Source organism: Micropterus salmoides, unplaced genomic scaffold (genome assembly GCF_014851395.1).
Source record: "Micropterus salmoides isolate LMB-PRFRI ecotype aquatic unplaced genomic scaffold, ASM1485139v1 Ms_hic_scaffold_3, whole genome shotgun sequence".
Taxonomy (NCBI): Eukaryota; Metazoa; Chordata; class Actinopteri; order Centrarchiformes; family Centrarchidae; genus Micropterus; species Micropterus salmoides.
This window is the reverse complement of record NW_024042261.1, coordinates 24,186,530-24,205,412: the sequence shown is the minus strand read 5'-3', so window position 1 is coordinate 24,205,412 and position 18,883 is coordinate 24,186,530. Positions and strand designations below refer to the sequence as shown.

Here is an 18,883-nt window from a genome sequence, read left to right as displayed (position 1 = left end):
CTGACTTTATAACAGCACATTACCTCACTTCCTCTTGCTACAAAATAATGCCAAATGTTAGCAGAGTTAAGCAAACCTAGGGTTTAGTACTGAGATCAGCGAAGGTCTGACATCCCACTCCCAATACTAATACTAACTGTCACTGTCCTCTAAAAAAGACATCCTATGGCAATATATGTTGTGAGAGGATAGAAACTGGTAGAGATTGTTTCTACCAATAAGCAGGTTTGACTTATTGCAGTATTGGCATTCATTGAATTATATCTGTATTCTATCTAGAATATATATTTGTTTTTATGTCTGCTGTCTTGGCCAGGACACTTTTGAAAAAGATATTTTTATCTTAATGAGTTTTTGCCTGTTGAATGAAGGTTATAAAAATATCTTATTAGTCAAAATTCTCAAATGACTTTCCAATTAGATCCAAATATAGAATTATCTAAACTGTCTGCATATGTTTATTTTATTTTATTTATATATGTATTTATATATTTTTTGTTTTTTGTTTGTTTGTTTGTTCATTTAACAAGGAGCAGATACACACACACACACACACAAAAAATTCCCCCTGTCAACCTCCTTGTGGGGTTGACAGGGGGAACGTCTCATTCTCATCCTATGTCTCATCCTCAAGCTCAAGTCCTCTACCAGAGGCCTGGGAATTTTAGGGTTCTGCGTAGTATCTTAGCTGTTCCTAGGACTGCACTCTTCTGAACGGAGACTTTGATGTTGTACCTGGAATCTGCTGTAGCCTCTCTCCCAGTTTGGGGGTCATGGCCCCCAGTGCTCCGATTACCACTGGCAGCACTGTTGCTTTTAGTCTCCACATCTTTTCTAGCTCCTCTTTCTGCCCATGGTATTTTTCGAGCTTCTCGTGTTCATTCTTCTTGATTTGCTGTCGCTTGGGATTGCTACATCTAACACTGTAGCCTTCTTCTGTTGTTTGTCAATCCACATGATGTCTGGTTGGTTAGCCAACACCAGTTTGTCAGTCTGGATCTTGAAGTCCAGTCTTCCATATCGACCTTGGGACTATCAGCCCATACTCATGGCAGATGTTCCTGCACACAATGCCAGCTACCTGGTTATGGTGTTCCATATATGCACTTCCACCCTGTTGTTATGTGCTGTATTGTCTCAGGGGCATCCTTGCACAGTCTGCACCTGGGGTCCTGTCTGGTGTGGTAGACCCCAGCCTCTATTGATCTTGACACACACACATACACACACACACATATATACACACACCAGAAGAGATTAAACAGACTTTGTGCATATGCATGTGCCATTGTAAGTGACTGTGTCTGCACTGATGTGGTATAAATATGAAAGAGTGTGTTTGTGTGTTAGTGTGAATATATTAAAATGAGGGTGCACATGCATGTGGCTAGTGCATTCATACAAAACCTATTCAGTGTTTACATGATTGTTGTTTCAGCCACTGTGTCACTTGTGTATTCAAAACCTTAAATTTGCTTGAATATTCGCATTTGGTGCTACTTAATTTACTTTTTATTTAATACATTCATTTGACAGCTTTAGTTACTAGTTACTTTACAGATTAAGATTTTACACACAAAACATAGGATCAGTTTATAAAATATGATACCCAAGTGGCTTCACTTTGACCAATTATCACAAGAAAATGCGCTTTATACATGAATGCATCAGTAATAATCATTTAAGCCAACTGAATTTTGAACTGCAATTGTATAAAAAGTATGTAAGCGATGAAAAAGTTTAATTAATGTGAGAAAGTCCCAAGGCTTGTGAACACTTTAAAATTTGACTGGAGTTTTGTATGTACGAACAAATGGGAAGAGGTTGAAGATGAGTGAGTTTAAAGGTTTTTTCTCATTTACTCCCATTTTTAACTTTACCTTAAACAAAGCTGATTGTCTTTACACGTTTTAAGGGAGTTGTCTGGAAGAACAGTTTCTAGAAAAGTAAGTTCTGAAAGTACAGGTAAGAGATGAAAAGCTTGAAAAAGTTTAAAAACATTCCCTCTATTCAATTGAATGCGGAAAATTCATGGTATATTTTGGAAAGTATGAAAGCTATGAAAAGTTGTAATGATAGCAATAATGTCCTAATTGAGCTGAATATATTGATGACTTCCGGTATTCACACTGATAATAATCATAATCATAACTTGTTATTTATATGTTGTAATCTGAAGGCTAATCTGCAAAGTAACTAACTGATGTTGTCAAATAAATCTAGTGGAGTAAAGCACTTTGAGATTTGTTTCAAATGTAAAGTGCGTTACACGTAAAATGTATTATAATTATTATTAAAAAGTATACAGCCTAAGTATAAAGTACCATACCATAGAAATACTGTCCTAAAGTAGGCTTTTGTAGGCCTGCCTGTAATTTGTATTTAGTGCAAGTAGGCGACCTACTTGAGTAGCCTACTAAATGTAATTAGTTAATAAATGGGTAGGCTAAGTTACATAAGAAAATCCAAATAGGAGTAAGTCGTTATGAGAACCTGCGTTACTGCAGTCTTTTTTCGCGGTAGAACAAAATAGCAGTAATCTTTTTTTAATTGTTATTTTCTGTAATGCGGTTTCTCTCAGTACAGCTGACGGCTGGCTGTAGTGGCAAGTGATCACATTGCCTGTGTGCATGTAAATGACAGGAGGGAGTGGAAAGAAAGCGGGCTGCGGGAGGAGGAGGAGGAGGAGCGGGGGGTGGGGGAGACAGACAGAAAGTGGGGGCACTCGCCGACACAACGGAGAGCACTTTTTTTTGGTGATTGTGGGGACCTTGTGTGGCTCCGAGCATTTCCCTCCGTCCCGCCGGTTGAGTTTAACGTGTCGGACCAGCGTTGGCCGCCGTCACCTGCTGGACATTATTTATAACCGGCAACAAAATTGGATGGGACGCAGACGCACACACGGGCAAGACAATCCCGGAAATAACATGCGTACTCTCAGCCTGTCACGTACGCTCGCTGTGGATTTGCATTGCTGTAGGCTGCCGTGGTAAGCAGTGGACTGCGCTCTCCTGGAGGGACGTTTTACCTTAGAGTTCAATGAATTTTACACACCGAAATATGTGTTTCATCTAAATCAATACACTGGTGTCATGTTATGCTTGTTTTTTTAAGGAGGGACCTGATCACAAGGCTGCTGTAATCAATAGCTGATAAAGACGAAAGTCCTTTAATGGGAGTTTCACAGCAGTAGTATATTTATCCGAAGGTTGTATTTACAGCAGAAATGTTGTATTTGGTGGCCAGTGTCTAATTTCAGTCTCAGTTAAGTGTAATTGATTGTTAGTATAAGGGATGAACTGTTAGCTGCAATAAATAATGTAGCGTAGACAGACGTGCACTTCATGTTGGTCTGATGATATAGGCCACACTTGCCCTGTTCAATGTTTGCGCTGTTTTATTCCCACTTAAAATATGTAAATACTGTTCAGACGTTTGTTGCACCATATAGCCTAAATACTGTAGATTTATTTACTTCAGCTCACTGTGACAAGTGGTCTGTACTGTGCTATTAATAGGCCTAAAGTGTATCGTTTTACTCTCCACAGCTATCCTACACAGCCAAAATGTTTATAAGACGGATGCAAACAAATGTGCAGCTTGAGAGCATTAAATGAGAGCAACGGTTGAAATGAAAGCAAGTAGCCTAGAAGAGGACCTGGATATGAAACTTGTAGTGGCTGTGGCAAAGATCCTCTGCATCAGAGAAAGCAGTGGCTCAGCTAGAAAATGAAGAGTGGACGTGAGCTACGTGCGCATCCAGCAGATGACGAGATGAAATGGAGAGCTTGGGACACACGGACCTTTTAAACCCAAGCTCTTCCCGCGGACAGCAGCTCGTCTCTGGAGCGGCTGAGGTTCAACACACTTGCCGAGCGGACATGGGGCTTAACGGCTTTTACACGGTGCCGGTCGGGAGTCCAACGGCCGCGGAGTTACTTGCGGGTCTGGCCTCTCAGACCGACTCCCCCGCAATCACAACCCCGACGAAGCAGTCCAAAACCGGCGTGCCTCTCTACAACGGCGGCGTGGTGTCTCCGTCTGCCACGGTGGAGGGGAGCCACGCGGGCGTTTTGGCTCACACACCAAACGGTCACCCGGCCCCACTGAAGGGGGTGGCGGTGGTGACTGACGGCACTAAATACCCCCTCACCAGCAGAGCCTGTTTGGTGGAGAAGAACAGGACAGCTCATGAGACAGCTCATGAGAAATGCCCTTTAGTGATGAGGAGGATCAATGGTGACCTGAAGGCCAGACAGGTACAACAACAGAAACGGAGAGATGGGAAGAACCGGGACATTGGGTCAGGAACTCTTAATGGCCTCATAATAGGGTCACCCGGTTTAGAGAGTTCTGTGGACCCGGGTTTTGCTTCTGGAGACTCAGACTTTAAGCGGAGAAGGTTGGCAGATGGAAGTGTTGCTCACAAATCTTCAGAGGCCTCCAGAGTGGCCCGAGCAGTCGCCCCGGTCACAGTCAACTGCAGCCACAGTTTCAATAACAACCAAATGACAAACAATCATGTGCACTGTGCCACTCCCCAATCTCCCTTCACCCCTCCCGCCCCTCAGACCAACCAGCACAACGGGTATAAGGTGGCATCCCTAGGCCCGCCAGTTTCCCCCAGCCAGAACTCCCCCCTTGAGGGTAAGTGCACACCAACTCCACAGCCTTCTGCAGGGTCTGGCTGGTCAGCAGAGCGCATAGCCCAGCAGTACATCGTCCCCTGCATGAAATACTATGGCATCTGTGTGAAGGATACCTTCCTGGGCTCTCAGCTGGGCGACAGGGTGCTGCAGGAGGTGGAGGTCCTAAACCGCAGCGGGAAATTTCGTGGCGGGCAGCTGGTGATCCAGAAGAGCATTCCCTCACGGAGCATCCGGGGCGACCAGATCGCCTGGGTGGAGGGAGGAGAACCTGGGTGCGAGAGCATCGGGGTGCTGATGGCTCACATTGATGAGGCCGTCATGTACAGCGCTGCCAATGGACAGCTGGGGAACTGTGTCATCAATGGACGCACTAAGGTGAGAGGAGGAACAGGGTGGGGACAGGTGGGGTCAGGGGTGTGTTTTCCATCTTCATGCCACAGGGAGAAACCAGATCCTACAAAAAAAAAAATCTGATGACATCATTATATTTAAAGCAAGTGGTTGTGTCATCTCTGCTGTGCTCTATCGTTGCCTCTCAGACATGCATGCAGGCAGGCAAACAAACACACGCTCACACTCACACCACAGTGGGAGAGTGAGCTGAGCCTCAGGTAGGATGTCAGGATGAGCCCCGCTGTGTTTCTGGCACATGTGAGGTTGATAAGGGGGGCTGCGGGCTGAGCCATCCTCCTAAACTGGCCCTGTGCCTGGGTTGAGGCCTGCCTAAGTTTGCCCCTGTCTCAGCTTTCATGCCAGTGGTACCCAGGAGAAGAAAAATTTTTCTGTGGCTGTATCTGTTGTATCACTATCTCTCCTGCCTTTGATGACAACGTTTTCTATCACCACTTGGCAGGAGAGTTTTGTTTGTTTGTTTCCTTTATGTCATATCTCATGCCTCGTGAGCCATTTGTTTGCTCTTCATTTTACCGTGACTGCACTGCATGCCTCAGTTTCTCCTCTCCATTGATATTTTTCAAATGCCTTGCACAACCATTACCCGAGCACACCACTAAAGATAAACACTAAAGAATTATAGGAAATAGCCTATAACTACTTTAATTCCTTTTCGTCATAGTCCACAGTTGCCGTTTTCTCTGTCCTGCACACAGCCATGGACATTGTGCACTGTGTAAAGAACAGAGAACCCCCCCCCCCACACACACACACACACACACACACCCTGCCCCTGTAGTGAGGCAGTTCTGGGTTATTTTATCAAGGTAATGTTGGTGGCTTGTTCTGACTTAAGTCTGGTTTATACCTCATAGTAAATCTACTATTTCATCAGTCTTCGCTGATGTTTTCCCCTGTAGCATTGGAACAACAGTGCAATAGAGTGAAGATCACTCAGATTAAGTAACCTGATTGTCAGTATTTCCCCCTGTCTGTCATTGTCAGTTTAGACTGTTCATGTTCTCAGAGTTTTAGCAGCCTCCCTGTTCAGTCAAGATTTACAGAATAACAGATCCAGACAATGCAGATTGTGTGTTTTGAAACATTTGTCTGTATCAGGTCTTTATAAATGTTAATTGGAGCTATTTTCTAAAATGCACATATCCAAAAGAAAGAAAAAAAGTGACAGTTGGAAAAATACTGGTATTTTTATGATTTACTGTCAGAAGAGGTCAGTTTTTACACGGGTTAAACTGTTCCAGGCTGTTATGTCCCATGCGGAAAGTAAATGCAGGAGGGTTCTCGGTAAATACCGTGTCTGATCTAATATTGAGTAAACACAACATTCCCGCTCCCAAAGGGGAAATTAGGTGAAAGCTGTTGCCTGCAAGCTGGCAAGCCCAGGTTAACTTTGCAGTCTTAATCAGCAGAGCTATCAATGAGAGTGTTGAGTAAATGTTCAGAAATATACATGCATTTTTGTGGCATTATATTACTAAATTAACAAATGCTTGAATTTGCCCTATCAGTAGTGATGTGTGGGTTGTATCTGCCTTTGTACCCACCTCCATGATTGCATTAATCATCGACATTATTTTTCCCTTCTCTTCCCAATGTCTTTGCACCACAACCTCGTTCATCCCATCCGTGCACCACCACACGTAGCACCTTGCCATCTGTGCATGTCTCGTCATTTACTTTATTTAGCTAGAGGTAGTGTCTAAACAGGAACTGGTTGGGCATGCCTCACATCAGCTGCCTTTTGCTCTTTTATACATGAGCTGGCAGAGCTGCTTTCAGGTCAGAGTGCCTAGCCTGTGACTTAGTGGTATCAGAACAGTAAAGTGAACTTGACAATGGAATGCAGTTTAAAGTGCAAAATATAATGAATTTCTGCCTAATGCACGAGTTGCATTCTGTGTGCACAAACAATGTGTCACAAAGATATAAAACCCCTCTTTATCTGTTGACACTCTGAGCTGCAGTTTCCTTGAAATCAACAACACATCATAGCTGTCACCTCAATTCACCTGGCAGCTTCATACAAAAAAACATACGCTATTGAACCACGCATAAATTAATGACAATATAAAATGTATTAATAGTAGGGCTGGGCGATATGGCCAAAAATGTTATCACGATAAAACATTTCATATCATTTGATATTGATAATTATCACGATAAATGTCAAATCATCATTTCTTTCAAGTTTAAAGGTGGATCTTTGCTAGTAAACGAAAGTTTAAGAAACAAGACCGTTAATTGTGGTTTTAAACTCTTCTTAATGGCCAGAACATGACACTTGCCAAACAGTGGATCACCTAACAAATCTGAGGTGGAACATTCAAAACAATTATGATAAAAAAGGTTTTCCTCAACAAATAAATATCTTCATATATAAATGAAGTGCTAATTTGTTTGTGATTCAAATGAATTAAATCAAGAATGTGTTGAAAATGTTTTAACTTGTTATTGAGTTAAATTGTATTGTGATAATTATCATTCTCGTTTTAATGCCCAGCCCTGATTGATAGACATGTTTCTTTAATTGTATCACTTGGATTGCATTTTGAAAACAATCAATAGAAGTGGCCTCCTGGGAGGTAACAGTTTTTTAGATCAAGAGGAGTTTATTCTGGGGTGGCCACATTTGTATTGATGGGTGCCAGTTGTGTTAGGTTGCACTGTTTTCTATGTTTATAAGCCTGTCTGTGCCCACCAGAAGCTTATTAGGATGTAATGTTGTGTTAAGTTGTTCAGATTCCCTTATTTGACATGACTGAGTGATTCTATTTAATTCACACATTATAAAAAAAGTTCTGTGCTGCACAGTACAAAATGTCCTGGCTGACTGTACCTGTAGGGGAGTGCTGGAGACAGCGTAGAGTTGGATACAACAATATATAGGGTGTGAGAGAGAGAGAGAGGTTATAGGAAGAGAAAAAAGGAGGATCAGGGAGGAGTACATCCAGATAGAAGGTCACTGCGTCTTTTCTGACCTCCTCCTCTTTGTAAAGGGACAGTTATCCCCAAAACCTAATTTATTTTATACCTGTTCCTTTTTTTTGTCTGTTGTTCTACTCCCCTTTTCTTTCCCCCGTCCTTTACGTCACCCCCTTTCTCTTTCGTCTTATCAACCCCGTTGTTCGCTACTTGGACAAAATATTTCCCAGCCGTTACCTTGGTAACAGGCCCATACAGAGTGGTGCTCTGCAATGTGTGTGAAAGAAATGGAGAGAGAACGAGAGGGGCTGGCAATGCCCGAAATAATGCCTCACCAGCAGTGGGTAATATCTCTGTACCCTGTCTCCTGTTAGTCAGCAGGAACCCGGTTCTGCTGCCTTTGAGACATACAGTAGGAAGGATTACAAGGTTAACATTGGAATGGTTATTCAGTTAATACAGTGGAGGGTGAAGGTGGGAAAGTCTTGTATTATGGAGAACAGAGAAACAGCTCAGCGCAGGGAACAAGACACGCGAAGGGGGAGGGGATAGACTGGAAGTGAGAGTGTAAGGAGTGGGAGGATAGTGTTGAGAAGGGGCGATGCTGCAGAAGCTTCGGCACAACGAGATTGTCTACTGTAGCGGCCAGTTCTCAGATGCCCCTCCTAGATCTCAGCGGTGCCACCATGCAGGCAGGAGCTAGATATCATACGCTAACACACACAATGCATTTACAGATGTCCTTAGCTAGCTTGAGTTGATGGTTGGTGGGTAGATAGACATAAATTTGCCAATTTGGTATTTAGTCTTTTTAGTTTTTATTTTGCTTTATCTCGTTGTGAGTCTGTGGGCTTTGGACTGCAGGTCAGGTTAAACAAACATTTACCTTGGACTCTGGGGAATTACAATGGACATTTTTAACTGTTTTCTATATAATTGTTAGTAATAATTGTTAGTTGTAGCCCTACAGTGCACGTCATACTGGAACTTGGTTAGAATTAGTGTAAAGTATGGTCCTTGTTACCTCATGTTTGTTTTAACGTTGTATTTTTTTTCCTTTGTGTTTTTGTTGTTGGTATAGGTCAAAAACATATTAAGGCATACATTTTAATTAATCTAAAATGCATACATGCTCACATTTACACCCACAGAAACTCACAAATATACACTGCGTTTCTCTATCTTAACTTCATCGTGACTCATGCATAATGAGTGCTGTTGGGGCCATAGCAGGATTGACTCATAAGAGCTGAGCATTCTTTTGTTTTCTGTTCACATAGAAAATACCCAAAACTCTTGAATGTTTGATCATGTTTCTTATTCTACCATCTAGCCTATTCATTATTAAAGGTATGGATAGCGCCAGCTCCAAATATGAAGCACTATAGCCTTTACTTCATGTACCATGCACTACCAACCTATGGACATTGGAGAAACACACACACACACACACACACACACACACACACACACACACACACACACAAGCAGATATTACTCTAGTACAGATGACTTTGTAACCTTAGTGACGAAATCCTCTCATGGTAAGGTAAAAAGTACACCCACCATCAAAACACACATTCACACACACACAGATAATTTTTTTCTGTAAGTTTAAACCTGTCCTGCGTTGTGTTTTATATTTTAGTAAATCCATAAATTTCTTAAGAGCCTGGGTACATTAGAAAGTGTTAGGTGATGCTAAATGTGAGAGTGCCATTCACTTGAATCAAAGGGTTGGATAATATATCCTATTACATATAAACAATTACAGATTCATAGTCTGACCTCTGACCTTCATAGTCTGAGTCTAGCTGAATAGTGGGCTGTGGTATGAGCCAGGACGGACAGCACAAATAAAAGCTGGGATGACAATGCAGTTCATCAAAATTCCGTTTAATTCATCCAGACTTGAATCTCCTTCACCTTTCCCAAATCCAATCTTGTAGCAAATATTAATAATAGCTGATCCTGTATCGTATCCCGTGTCACCATGGCTCCTTGTGAGTAGTCAGCTGTTGAAATTGAGCAAGATGGCGGGGCTGCTTGACAGTAAGTGTGTCAAGCTATCAGGGCTGTTCCACTGTAAAATGGGGAGGAGCTTGAGGAATCAAGTCTGACGTCAGGGGGCAGGTAGAAGAGAATGTAGGCTACTTATGGTGGTTAGTATTGTAACTATATTTTATGATCTGCACATCCTTCACCGCTCTTCTTTCTTTCTGTATTTGCATTTCATACATTAAGAGTATTCTCTTCTCTGCTTATCACACCCGCAAGAGTAACACACATCAGAGGCAGCTCATGTGATCTACATTAAATATTGGTTTTTTCAACATTACAAAATTGATTGTTTCCGCTATCAATTATATTAATTAAGTCATGGTGACCTGCCGACTAGCTTCATGTTACCTTACATAAAAATAAGATTAGAGATATTTTTATATTTGAAAAAGGACACTAAATTGAGGTATTGGAATTGGTATCGAGAGAAAAAGTCAGATTTATTAAAAATCTATTTATCTTGTCCCTAGATTGTCTGACCCTTTATCTAGTGATCCACAAATAGAACCAGTTTAGCTCACCTGAGCGTGCGTCTTGACTATTTTGCCATCTGTAGGTTCTTTTTAAAGCTGAGCACAGCCCTAACAAACCTGGGGCTCAGCCCAGCAAAAGACCACACTACCTTTTGTTTATAACAGGGCTTTTTAATGTAATACCTTTTAAACATCTTAGAACTCTATTACAGTCGTTTTGAATAATATAAAGATTCAAATAAGAGACAATTTTATGCTTCAACATCTACTTCTAGGTACTAGATACTGTTTCCAAATTCTTTTCAGTGTTTTCAAATCGTCATTTTAACTCCTACTACCCTCCTCACATATATACATACATATGTTCTTCCCCTCACTCTTTCCTCCTTTACAAGCAGCAATGGAGGTATTTGTTCAGGCTCGAGACCCCTGTCTCCACCATTCATTCCTCTTATCATAATATGCAAGTAGCATTAGAGTTTATTTTTGTTCTTGTCCAGAACAGCACGTTCTTGCTGCCCGGCCCATCACCTTGACAGCAGTATCTACCCAGTGATGCCATTAGGCCATTAGTGCTGGTGCCTGGCAGACAAGTGGTTGGTGCCAATTAGACTTTAACTTACAGTGGGCACAGATCTCGGTAGAGATGAAGAGAGCGAGCAGGACAGAAGCGACAGATAGGATTGAGACATGCTGTGTCACGCTATGTGACTGAACGTTTTGTGTGTGTTTGTGTATGTAAGCTGCTGACAGAAGGAGACTGAAACCATGTGGATGCATGTGAAACTGGTTTAAAAAGCGATGTATAATGAATTCCCATCTATTTTTTTGATGCCTGGTTTCAAGTGAATAACATAACCCTCCTCCTAAATGATATGCCTGTCTTGTGTAAGCATAGATGTAGGCTGTGTGTGTGTGTGTGTGTGTGTGTATGTGATGTGTTTATGCTGCAGGCTAGGGCTGAGCTGTCTGGTGTGGCATATTACATGTTAATTGTGGTTAATTACAGTTATTGCGACTGTTACCAGTTTGAAAAAAGTTTTCTGGGAAAACACACTTCCTTGAACACACGCACACCCAAATATAATCACTCATCGTTAGATGTGTATAGAGAAAATCCATCCTTGAATACATTATGTCTTCATTAAATTTCATAAATGATTTTAAGCAGTTGGTCATTCTTAATATTCAAGTCAGATGATAACAAAGCCTCCACTAGAAAACTAACTCTGATACAGTGTTACCATGACAATAAAACCATTTAACCCTTAGTATTGATGTTTTGTAATACAGTAGTTAAAATAATACACTTATACTTATATATACTTATAATACACATAAGGAACTTTTTAAACTTTAAATTGTCAAAACAAGTTCCTGTCTCCACAAAAGGTAATTGATCCCTATTAAGGCAGTATCAGCTGTTGATAAAACTGGTCACTCACAATGTGACAAGTTCTAATTACTCTAATCACATCATTATGTCACATGTACATATGTCCATATACAGTCATTTTCTTTTCTTTGTGTACATTTGATTTGTTCCTTTTGATGCAGCTGGGCTGGTTGTCAGTTGGAGCCCCTGAGTAAAAGGTCAGGAGGTTAATGAGCTCTGACTGCGAGCGTTGGTCAGTAATGAGAGCAGACAGTGGCTGAACAGAGTCATAGATGCCGCAACCAAACTCACTTGGCTGTGAATGAGGAGAGAAGCTTGCTTGCTAGCCAAAACTCTCCAACACAGAACGCACCGTCATTTTTGTTTGAGATTCACAAACAACACAAGCACAGGTGTGTTTGTCTTAGAAATCTATGCAAGTGCTATTTAATTTCCTCCTCTCACACTGTAATATGAGAGCTTAAATCATAGCGTCGGGCAAGTTAAATCGATACTGCAGCAGTGCAGAACTTGTTAGTCATGAACAATGGAGTCCCAGAACTGAGCTGAAGTGATGCAGTGGAACTTTGGAAATAAGTCAAGACAATGACAGTATCTTCCTTTTATAGTCAGCCTGGAGAGATAGTGGAGAAGTTATTACTCTACACTCAGCCAACTATCATCTGCAGTCTGTCTCTGCCAGCATAGGCTGATCTCAGTCAGTATGTGAATCAGCTGTAAAGACTGTACGCTTGCCACAGCCAGTGGAGACAGTTTGGAAGCTATTTACACAACTCCAGCCTGAAGCATGAGAATGTTTCTTTGATTCAGACTGATATGTGACACATGCTCAACTCATTTTCAACCTGGTGCAGTACATATAAAGTCACGTGGCCCTGTAGCTGTTGTGATCTGGAATGCGCATTGACTGAAGAGCTCTCACGCAGGTCTTGGTTTCCAGAGAAAGCAGCGCTCTCCTGCTTCACAGCCTCCAACACATAGACGTCAAGCAGGGGAAATACCAGCGCGAGACCATTGTTTGAACGTGGATGCTCTATCTACAGATCGTTTTGTAGCTGGGAACAACTGCTGAACTCTTGACACATTTCTCTGCCCGTTCTCCCTCTCGTGACTGTGTGTGACATCATGGAAAGTTATATTAAGTATGCAAACAGTCCACCTGGAAAACGGTTTCCTGTGGAGCAGTGGGAAAGCCGGAGGTAGAGCAGACAGTCACAGAAGATGTCTTTTGCATCTTCCTTGAGTTGGCTGAAATTTCTGGTTACCTGTAGCTCGCTTGCTAGTTTATCTGATAAAGAGGATTAACACCTTAAGTCACTGGTATTTCAACCCGCATATGTGCTTCAACAGCTACAACAGTTTTTGCCCTGATGCTGCTGTTTTTATATTTTTTTTATGTGTTTTTTTCTAACAATCCCATTTCTTTTATTATTAGGCAATGGTTGCCTGTTACCCAGGTAACGGGGCAGGGTACGTCCGCCATGTTGACAACCCTAATGGTGATGGACGTTGCATCACGTGTATCTACTATCTCAACAAGAACTGGGATGCCAAGGTACATTTACAAGACCAATAGTAGTTAAATTAAAGCAAATGCATTTTTTAAAAACACATCATGTACATGTCAAAGTAAATGAGGATCATCACAGAAATGATGTACGTCCAGTGCAGTCAACAACAAAAAAACATGCATCTGGTACGGCCTTTATGTGTGAGTGATAGCTTCACGCTTATTTTTAAAGACCAAATTTTAAATCAAGTAACTTGTGTGACTATGTTGTGTGCTTTGTGTGTGCCTGTTTGCAGACACAAGGTGGGTTGCTGCAGATCTACCCTGAAGGGAAAAATGTGGTAGCCAACATCGAACCTCTGTTTGACCGGCTGCTCATCTTCTGGTCTGACCGCAGGAACCCACACGAAGTCAAGCCAGCCTACGCCACTCGGTTAGTAATGTTGAGGGAACAGTACACGCGCACAAAAACTCATAAAGTCATGTCATGATTTTATATTGTATGGGAAGAGACAGGGCACACTTTCAGTGTTGCACTTGTTTATATCCAGCATATTTTAGTCCATATTATACTTTAATATTAGAATTAACAACATGTTAATTATAATGTAAATAAACTTCAAATGAGTTTATGAATTATTTAACGGTTTGCACAGAAAACAAAAGTGGATTTATTATACATTTTAATAAACAAGCCCAGCAGGTTAAATAGCAGAAAGCACGCACACAATGTGCGCGCAAACACGCACATAAAGAGAGGGATCTATTTGTGTTTTAACATGGAGTCTTGACTATTCAATTTCCTCTTTCCTGCTCTCCTGAAGTCAAGACTTTTGTGAGCGATGCTTATTTTCTAATGAAGACAGAATCTGGGATCCACATTTGTTGAAGTGTCCTTTATGCTCATGTGAGAAGGACCCACTTTGTACATAAACAGACTTATGGAAGCTAGGGTTGGGTATCGTTTAAAACTTTACAATACCAGTACCAAAACCATTACCCTTAAAGTGATACCGATACCAATAGAGTACTTGATTCGATACCTTGCATATAATGCCTCCTGTAGAAGCCATAGTAGTTGATTGGTAACCTATTATTATTTTTATTGTTGTTACGGAGCAGCAAGGTTATTTATTTTTTTTCTTGTTTCAAATAACTGTTACATAAAAGTATTGGGAAATTGTATCAGATCACTACTCATCCTAATTTAAGATAATTTTTTGTGTGTAATTTTTTGCGCAAACCACCTCTAAAAATCACAGTAACAAGTAACCTATAAAATGAGTAAGGACTCTATTTAAATTAGTCACTTAACTACACTAAAGACTCACAAAGAAAAAGAGAGGCTGCACGCCCAGCCAATCAAACCAACTACACCTCAAGGCTCCTTGAGTTAAATCAGCTGATCACTACTGTTCTACAAAAGCGTTTAATTGATGTGATGGAATGCAGCAATCGATCAGTGACAAGTGATTTGAATAGCAAATAAAACTGTACAGAGAAATGTTAAATGATACCAGAAGATGAAACAAAGGGAAAGCCAAGCTTGTGTTGATAAACTTGCAACAGTGACGAACATGCCTGAGACCGCAGCCAAAGGTGAGCGGCTGTTAAAATCACACATGGACTCGGCGCGTGCAGGCCTTTTTTTATACAGTTTATGATGCAGGCACATAAGGAGAAAAAAAAGGCATGCTCTTCTCTTTCTTTCTGTGTGTTGCTTGTGTATTTGGCTGCAAGCAAAACCATACAAATAATTATTTTTTGCCGCAATCTGGTTACAAAACGTAGGCCTAGGTATCAATGTACTGGTTTGACTGGAGACGTTTCGATTCTTCTTCTTGGGCTGTTTTGGTCTATGCCATAAAGGAGTCGAGTAGCGATACCCATCCCTAATGGAAGCACTTGCACATACTTTTATTCACATCGTAGCACCAAATAGTTGCATCCACCGGGAGCACACAACACATATTGTTTCAGTCCTGCATTTCTTCTCCTCTCCTCTCCATCTGACTGCTGGGGTGCGAGGTGGAGCCGGAGACAGGAAGTATGTGTTTCCTGAGGGGGTCGGTGGGAGGGAGAGGGGAGGAAGGTTCGATTGCAGGACTCGTGCTGGAGAGGCAGAGACATGAGAGACAGGAATAAACAACATGGCCCCACAGGAGAGAATACAAACTGGAGAAATTAACCCTCTGTTGCCGTGGACATCTGCTACCCAGGACAGTCGGTTGTTCACATAATAAGACATATCATACGTAATCTGTAATCTGTTGTCTCTAGCTGTCAAAGCCCTTTTGATCAGATTTTTTTCAGGGCAATTTGGCATTTATAGCTTACAGTGTGTGACTATATGACTCAGAACTGTTTGACCAAGCTGAAATGGAAATAACAAATACCATTTTAGGACATTTCAGGGACTTTATTTCGTTATTACTTTATTTCATGGACATGGCAATTTTGACTTACACTAAAAAACAGCTAATTTATATATCATGTCATTAAGATCTCTTTGTCCTTCTTGTGTCTTACAGCTATGCCATCACAGTCTGGTACTTTGATGCCAAAGAGAGAGCTGAGGCTAAAGAGAAGTATAGATTGGGTAAGTGCCATTCAAAGTCAGTTTGGGTTTCTTTCCTAGCTTGTCTATGCACTGCATCACCTCTGTTTATATTTGGCGCAAATTAATATTGTATGTGACTAACATCCTGTTTCTCTATTGCTTGTGTCCATAGCAACAGGACAGAAAGGTGTTCAAGTGCCTGTCACTCAAAACAGTAGGACATAAATCTCATCTAATCACTGGAGAGCACTCCAAACGCATTATGTGCCTTCCTGAACTGCTAATGGACGTCATGATCATAAAAGGAGACACCATTAAACTGTCACTCATCGTTGCAGTTCCGTGCCACTTTTACAGTGTCAGCTGTCAGATTCACATCATGGGCTGTGATGTAATGTTTTCCTGCCATGTGATTGGGCCGCTGATCAAAAGACATTGTAGATGTAGAGCACAACGGACTGGATCGCGTGGCGGAGGTGAGATCCCAATTACACGTCATGGCAAAAGAAGAGAGTAACTTTGACGTCTCGCTGAATCGTGTGTACACAGCAAACTGAAGAAAATGGTCTCCTTAATTTTATTTTGTTGCAGTTTTGCCTGTTCAGTTATCAGTGAAATTGTGATGTATTGAGAAATCTTAGTTTTACCCTGCTCTCTAATTTTCATTTCAAACATAAGGAGTATACATGATGAATCAGTAGACACACAGTGGGGAAATGGTGCACAGTAGAAATCAGTGGCGTCATCCCTGAAATTCCTCCATGCACGTATGTACATGTGGTCAGTGTAAAGACTGAGGCACAGAAAGGAAATAGCCTTAGACAAGGCATCAAGCTGTTGTTGGCCATGATACAGTGGAAAGTTGCCCAATGGCACTCAGTCAGTCAGTCAGTCAGTCAGTCTGGCTCAAGCACTAAATCTAAACATTACAGGGGTGTTACTTAAAACTACACTGTAGTTTTACTCAATATAGCACACTAAGTAGAGTTCAGGAAGTATTCCAGGAATTTTATTTTTTAATTTTCTAATTTTCTGGCCAAGACAAAAACACCTTTTGCAACAGCCTCAAAATGTTAGTGTGACAATTAAATGTCCATGCTGGATGATTTTATGTGTATTATGATGTGTACTGCTCTTTGTATGACTGAAATACACAGCTCACACTTGAGACAAGAGGCAAGATGTCCAGTGAATGGGGTCAAAACAGGGTTCGATGAATCAGTGTGTTTTTCGTATTGGAATGCGTGCGTGCATGTGTGTTCACTTGCTCATTAACCTGTATGCATATCTATCTTGAAGATGGAAACAGTATGTATCACCAGTGTATACACTGTCAGAGAAACCATCTGGCCAAACAAACACACACACCTGGCCACTTAAGACCATTAACAGTATAAAGCACAGCGTTAGGCACACACTGTATGGGGACTGCAGGGTCAAACTACTGCCTGCTCATGTGTGGGATTGAGTACTTGCACATGGATGTGACAATTTCCACTGTCTCAGTGAGGGTTGCAGACATTGTCTCGGTGTATTTAAGATTGGTTAAAGAGAAGGTTATTTTAATTAGCACTTTATTGCTTGACATGCCATATGTGAATGATAGAAAAAAAATACAACTAAACATGTAGACTAATGCCTTTTATGCTGTGGATAATATGGTCATTCAAATGCAATAGAAACTAAAACAGTGACAACAAATGGAAATTGTTTGCCTATTGTTATTTTTTATTTTGGCGTATTTAATTAAAACCTGTCTGTTTTTGTACACAAACATAATAATTTGTAATCAATTTGCTGGGGAAAACCTTAACTGATTCCCAGTTTTATTGAGCTTGGGAGATGAGACCAAGAGAGCAGCACCAGGAGTATTTTCAAAATGAAATACTATCAATCACTTGCTACATCAAAATACAGTAACTAATTGCAGGAAATACTGTGAATATCAGAAACCAAGTGTGTCGTCAATTTGGATGTGACATTAGGCTAAAATAAACATTGCTAGCCCTGTATCAACCACAAATGAGATAATTTTTTAGTCTTACTCTGAAGGAAAGTACACCCACGCTCTTGTGTAATTAAGATCTGATTTAAGAGACAAAAAGCAAAAACAAATGAAAGCACCAAGTTTTTTTTACCTGAGTAGTGCTGTGCAGTGAAGAGTGACCACTTTTATGGTTATAAATAACCTTTGTGCTTTGTGTGACAAATGGTGCAGGACACAGGGAGGCAAGTTAAACATAATGATCAAATACTGGCATAAAAGAGGATTTTTTGTTCTGGCTTAATGACGTGAACTGTTCTTTAAATGCCTTGAAAATGTACATACTGTATAGTACGCTATGTATAGTACATATCCATGATGTTGAAAACAGATGTTGAAACCTATTTTTCAAGGTTAAAACAACTCCGCAGTATCTGGAAACAGAGAAAGTTTGCCCTTCTGACTCATAATGTAAATGGTAACTAAGAGCTTGCTTGCTCTGCATTACAGAGTAAATGATTAAAGTCAAACTATCAGACTGAGTGTGCCTGATTGAAGAAGGGTTTATAAAAGCTGCTGCTTTGGTTTTGTCTTTTGCTAATCAGTGTTTGCTTTAGTATATGAATCACAGTAAAAGAAAGCTTGCGAGAGAGATGCTTCCTATCCTCTGCTGCTGGATTAGACATTCATTGCTTCCCTTTCTGTGTTTTTGATTCCTCCAGTCTGATTGGGAAGTTGTTAAAAAGCAATACAAAGACATTGAAATACATAATTATAAATGATGAAATAATGAAAAATATATAAGTATGCTATCATTTTCCAAATCAATTGGATTTTGTTGGATTCAATGTAAGAGTGAAATGGTACATTGAAGAACCACTGCCGATTTCATGTGGTTTTGAGGCGAAAAAAAA

At 40.9% G+C, this 18,883-nt stretch overlaps 1 protein-coding gene across 1 annotated transcript; it reads left to right on the top strand.

Annotated features, from left to right (window-relative positions):
- Positions 1-2,706: 2,706 nt before the first annotated feature.
- egln2 (egl-9 family hypoxia-inducible factor 2) lies at positions 2,707-18,511 on the top strand. The gene is made up of 6 exons (XM_038692215.1): positions 2,707-2,989; positions 3,549-5,024; positions 13,351-13,470; positions 13,722-13,858; positions 15,957-16,024; positions 16,158-18,511. The coding sequence occupies exons 2-6, from the start codon at positions 3,780-3,782 to the stop codon at positions 16,208-16,210; spliced, it is 1,623 nt and encodes a 540-aa protein (XP_038548143.1). The 5' UTR covers positions 2,707-2,989; positions 3,549-3,779; the 3' UTR covers positions 16,211-18,511.
- Positions 18,512-18,883: the final 372 nt, after the last annotated feature.

Excerpts from the sequence above, each read along its gene's own strand:
- egln2 (XM_038692215.1), top strand. The coding sequence starts at position 3,780 with ATGGAGAGCTTGGGACACACGGACCTTTTAAACCCAAGCTCTTCCCGC. Across the intron at positions 13,859-15,956 it reads AAGCCAGCCTACGCCACTCG|CTATGCCATCACAGTCTGGT; the intron begins GTTAGTAATGTT and ends TGTGTCTTACAG. Across the intron at positions 16,025-16,157 it reads TAAAGAGAAGTATAGATTGG|CAACAGGACAGAAAGGTGTT; the intron begins GTAAGTGCCATT and ends TTGTGTCCATAG.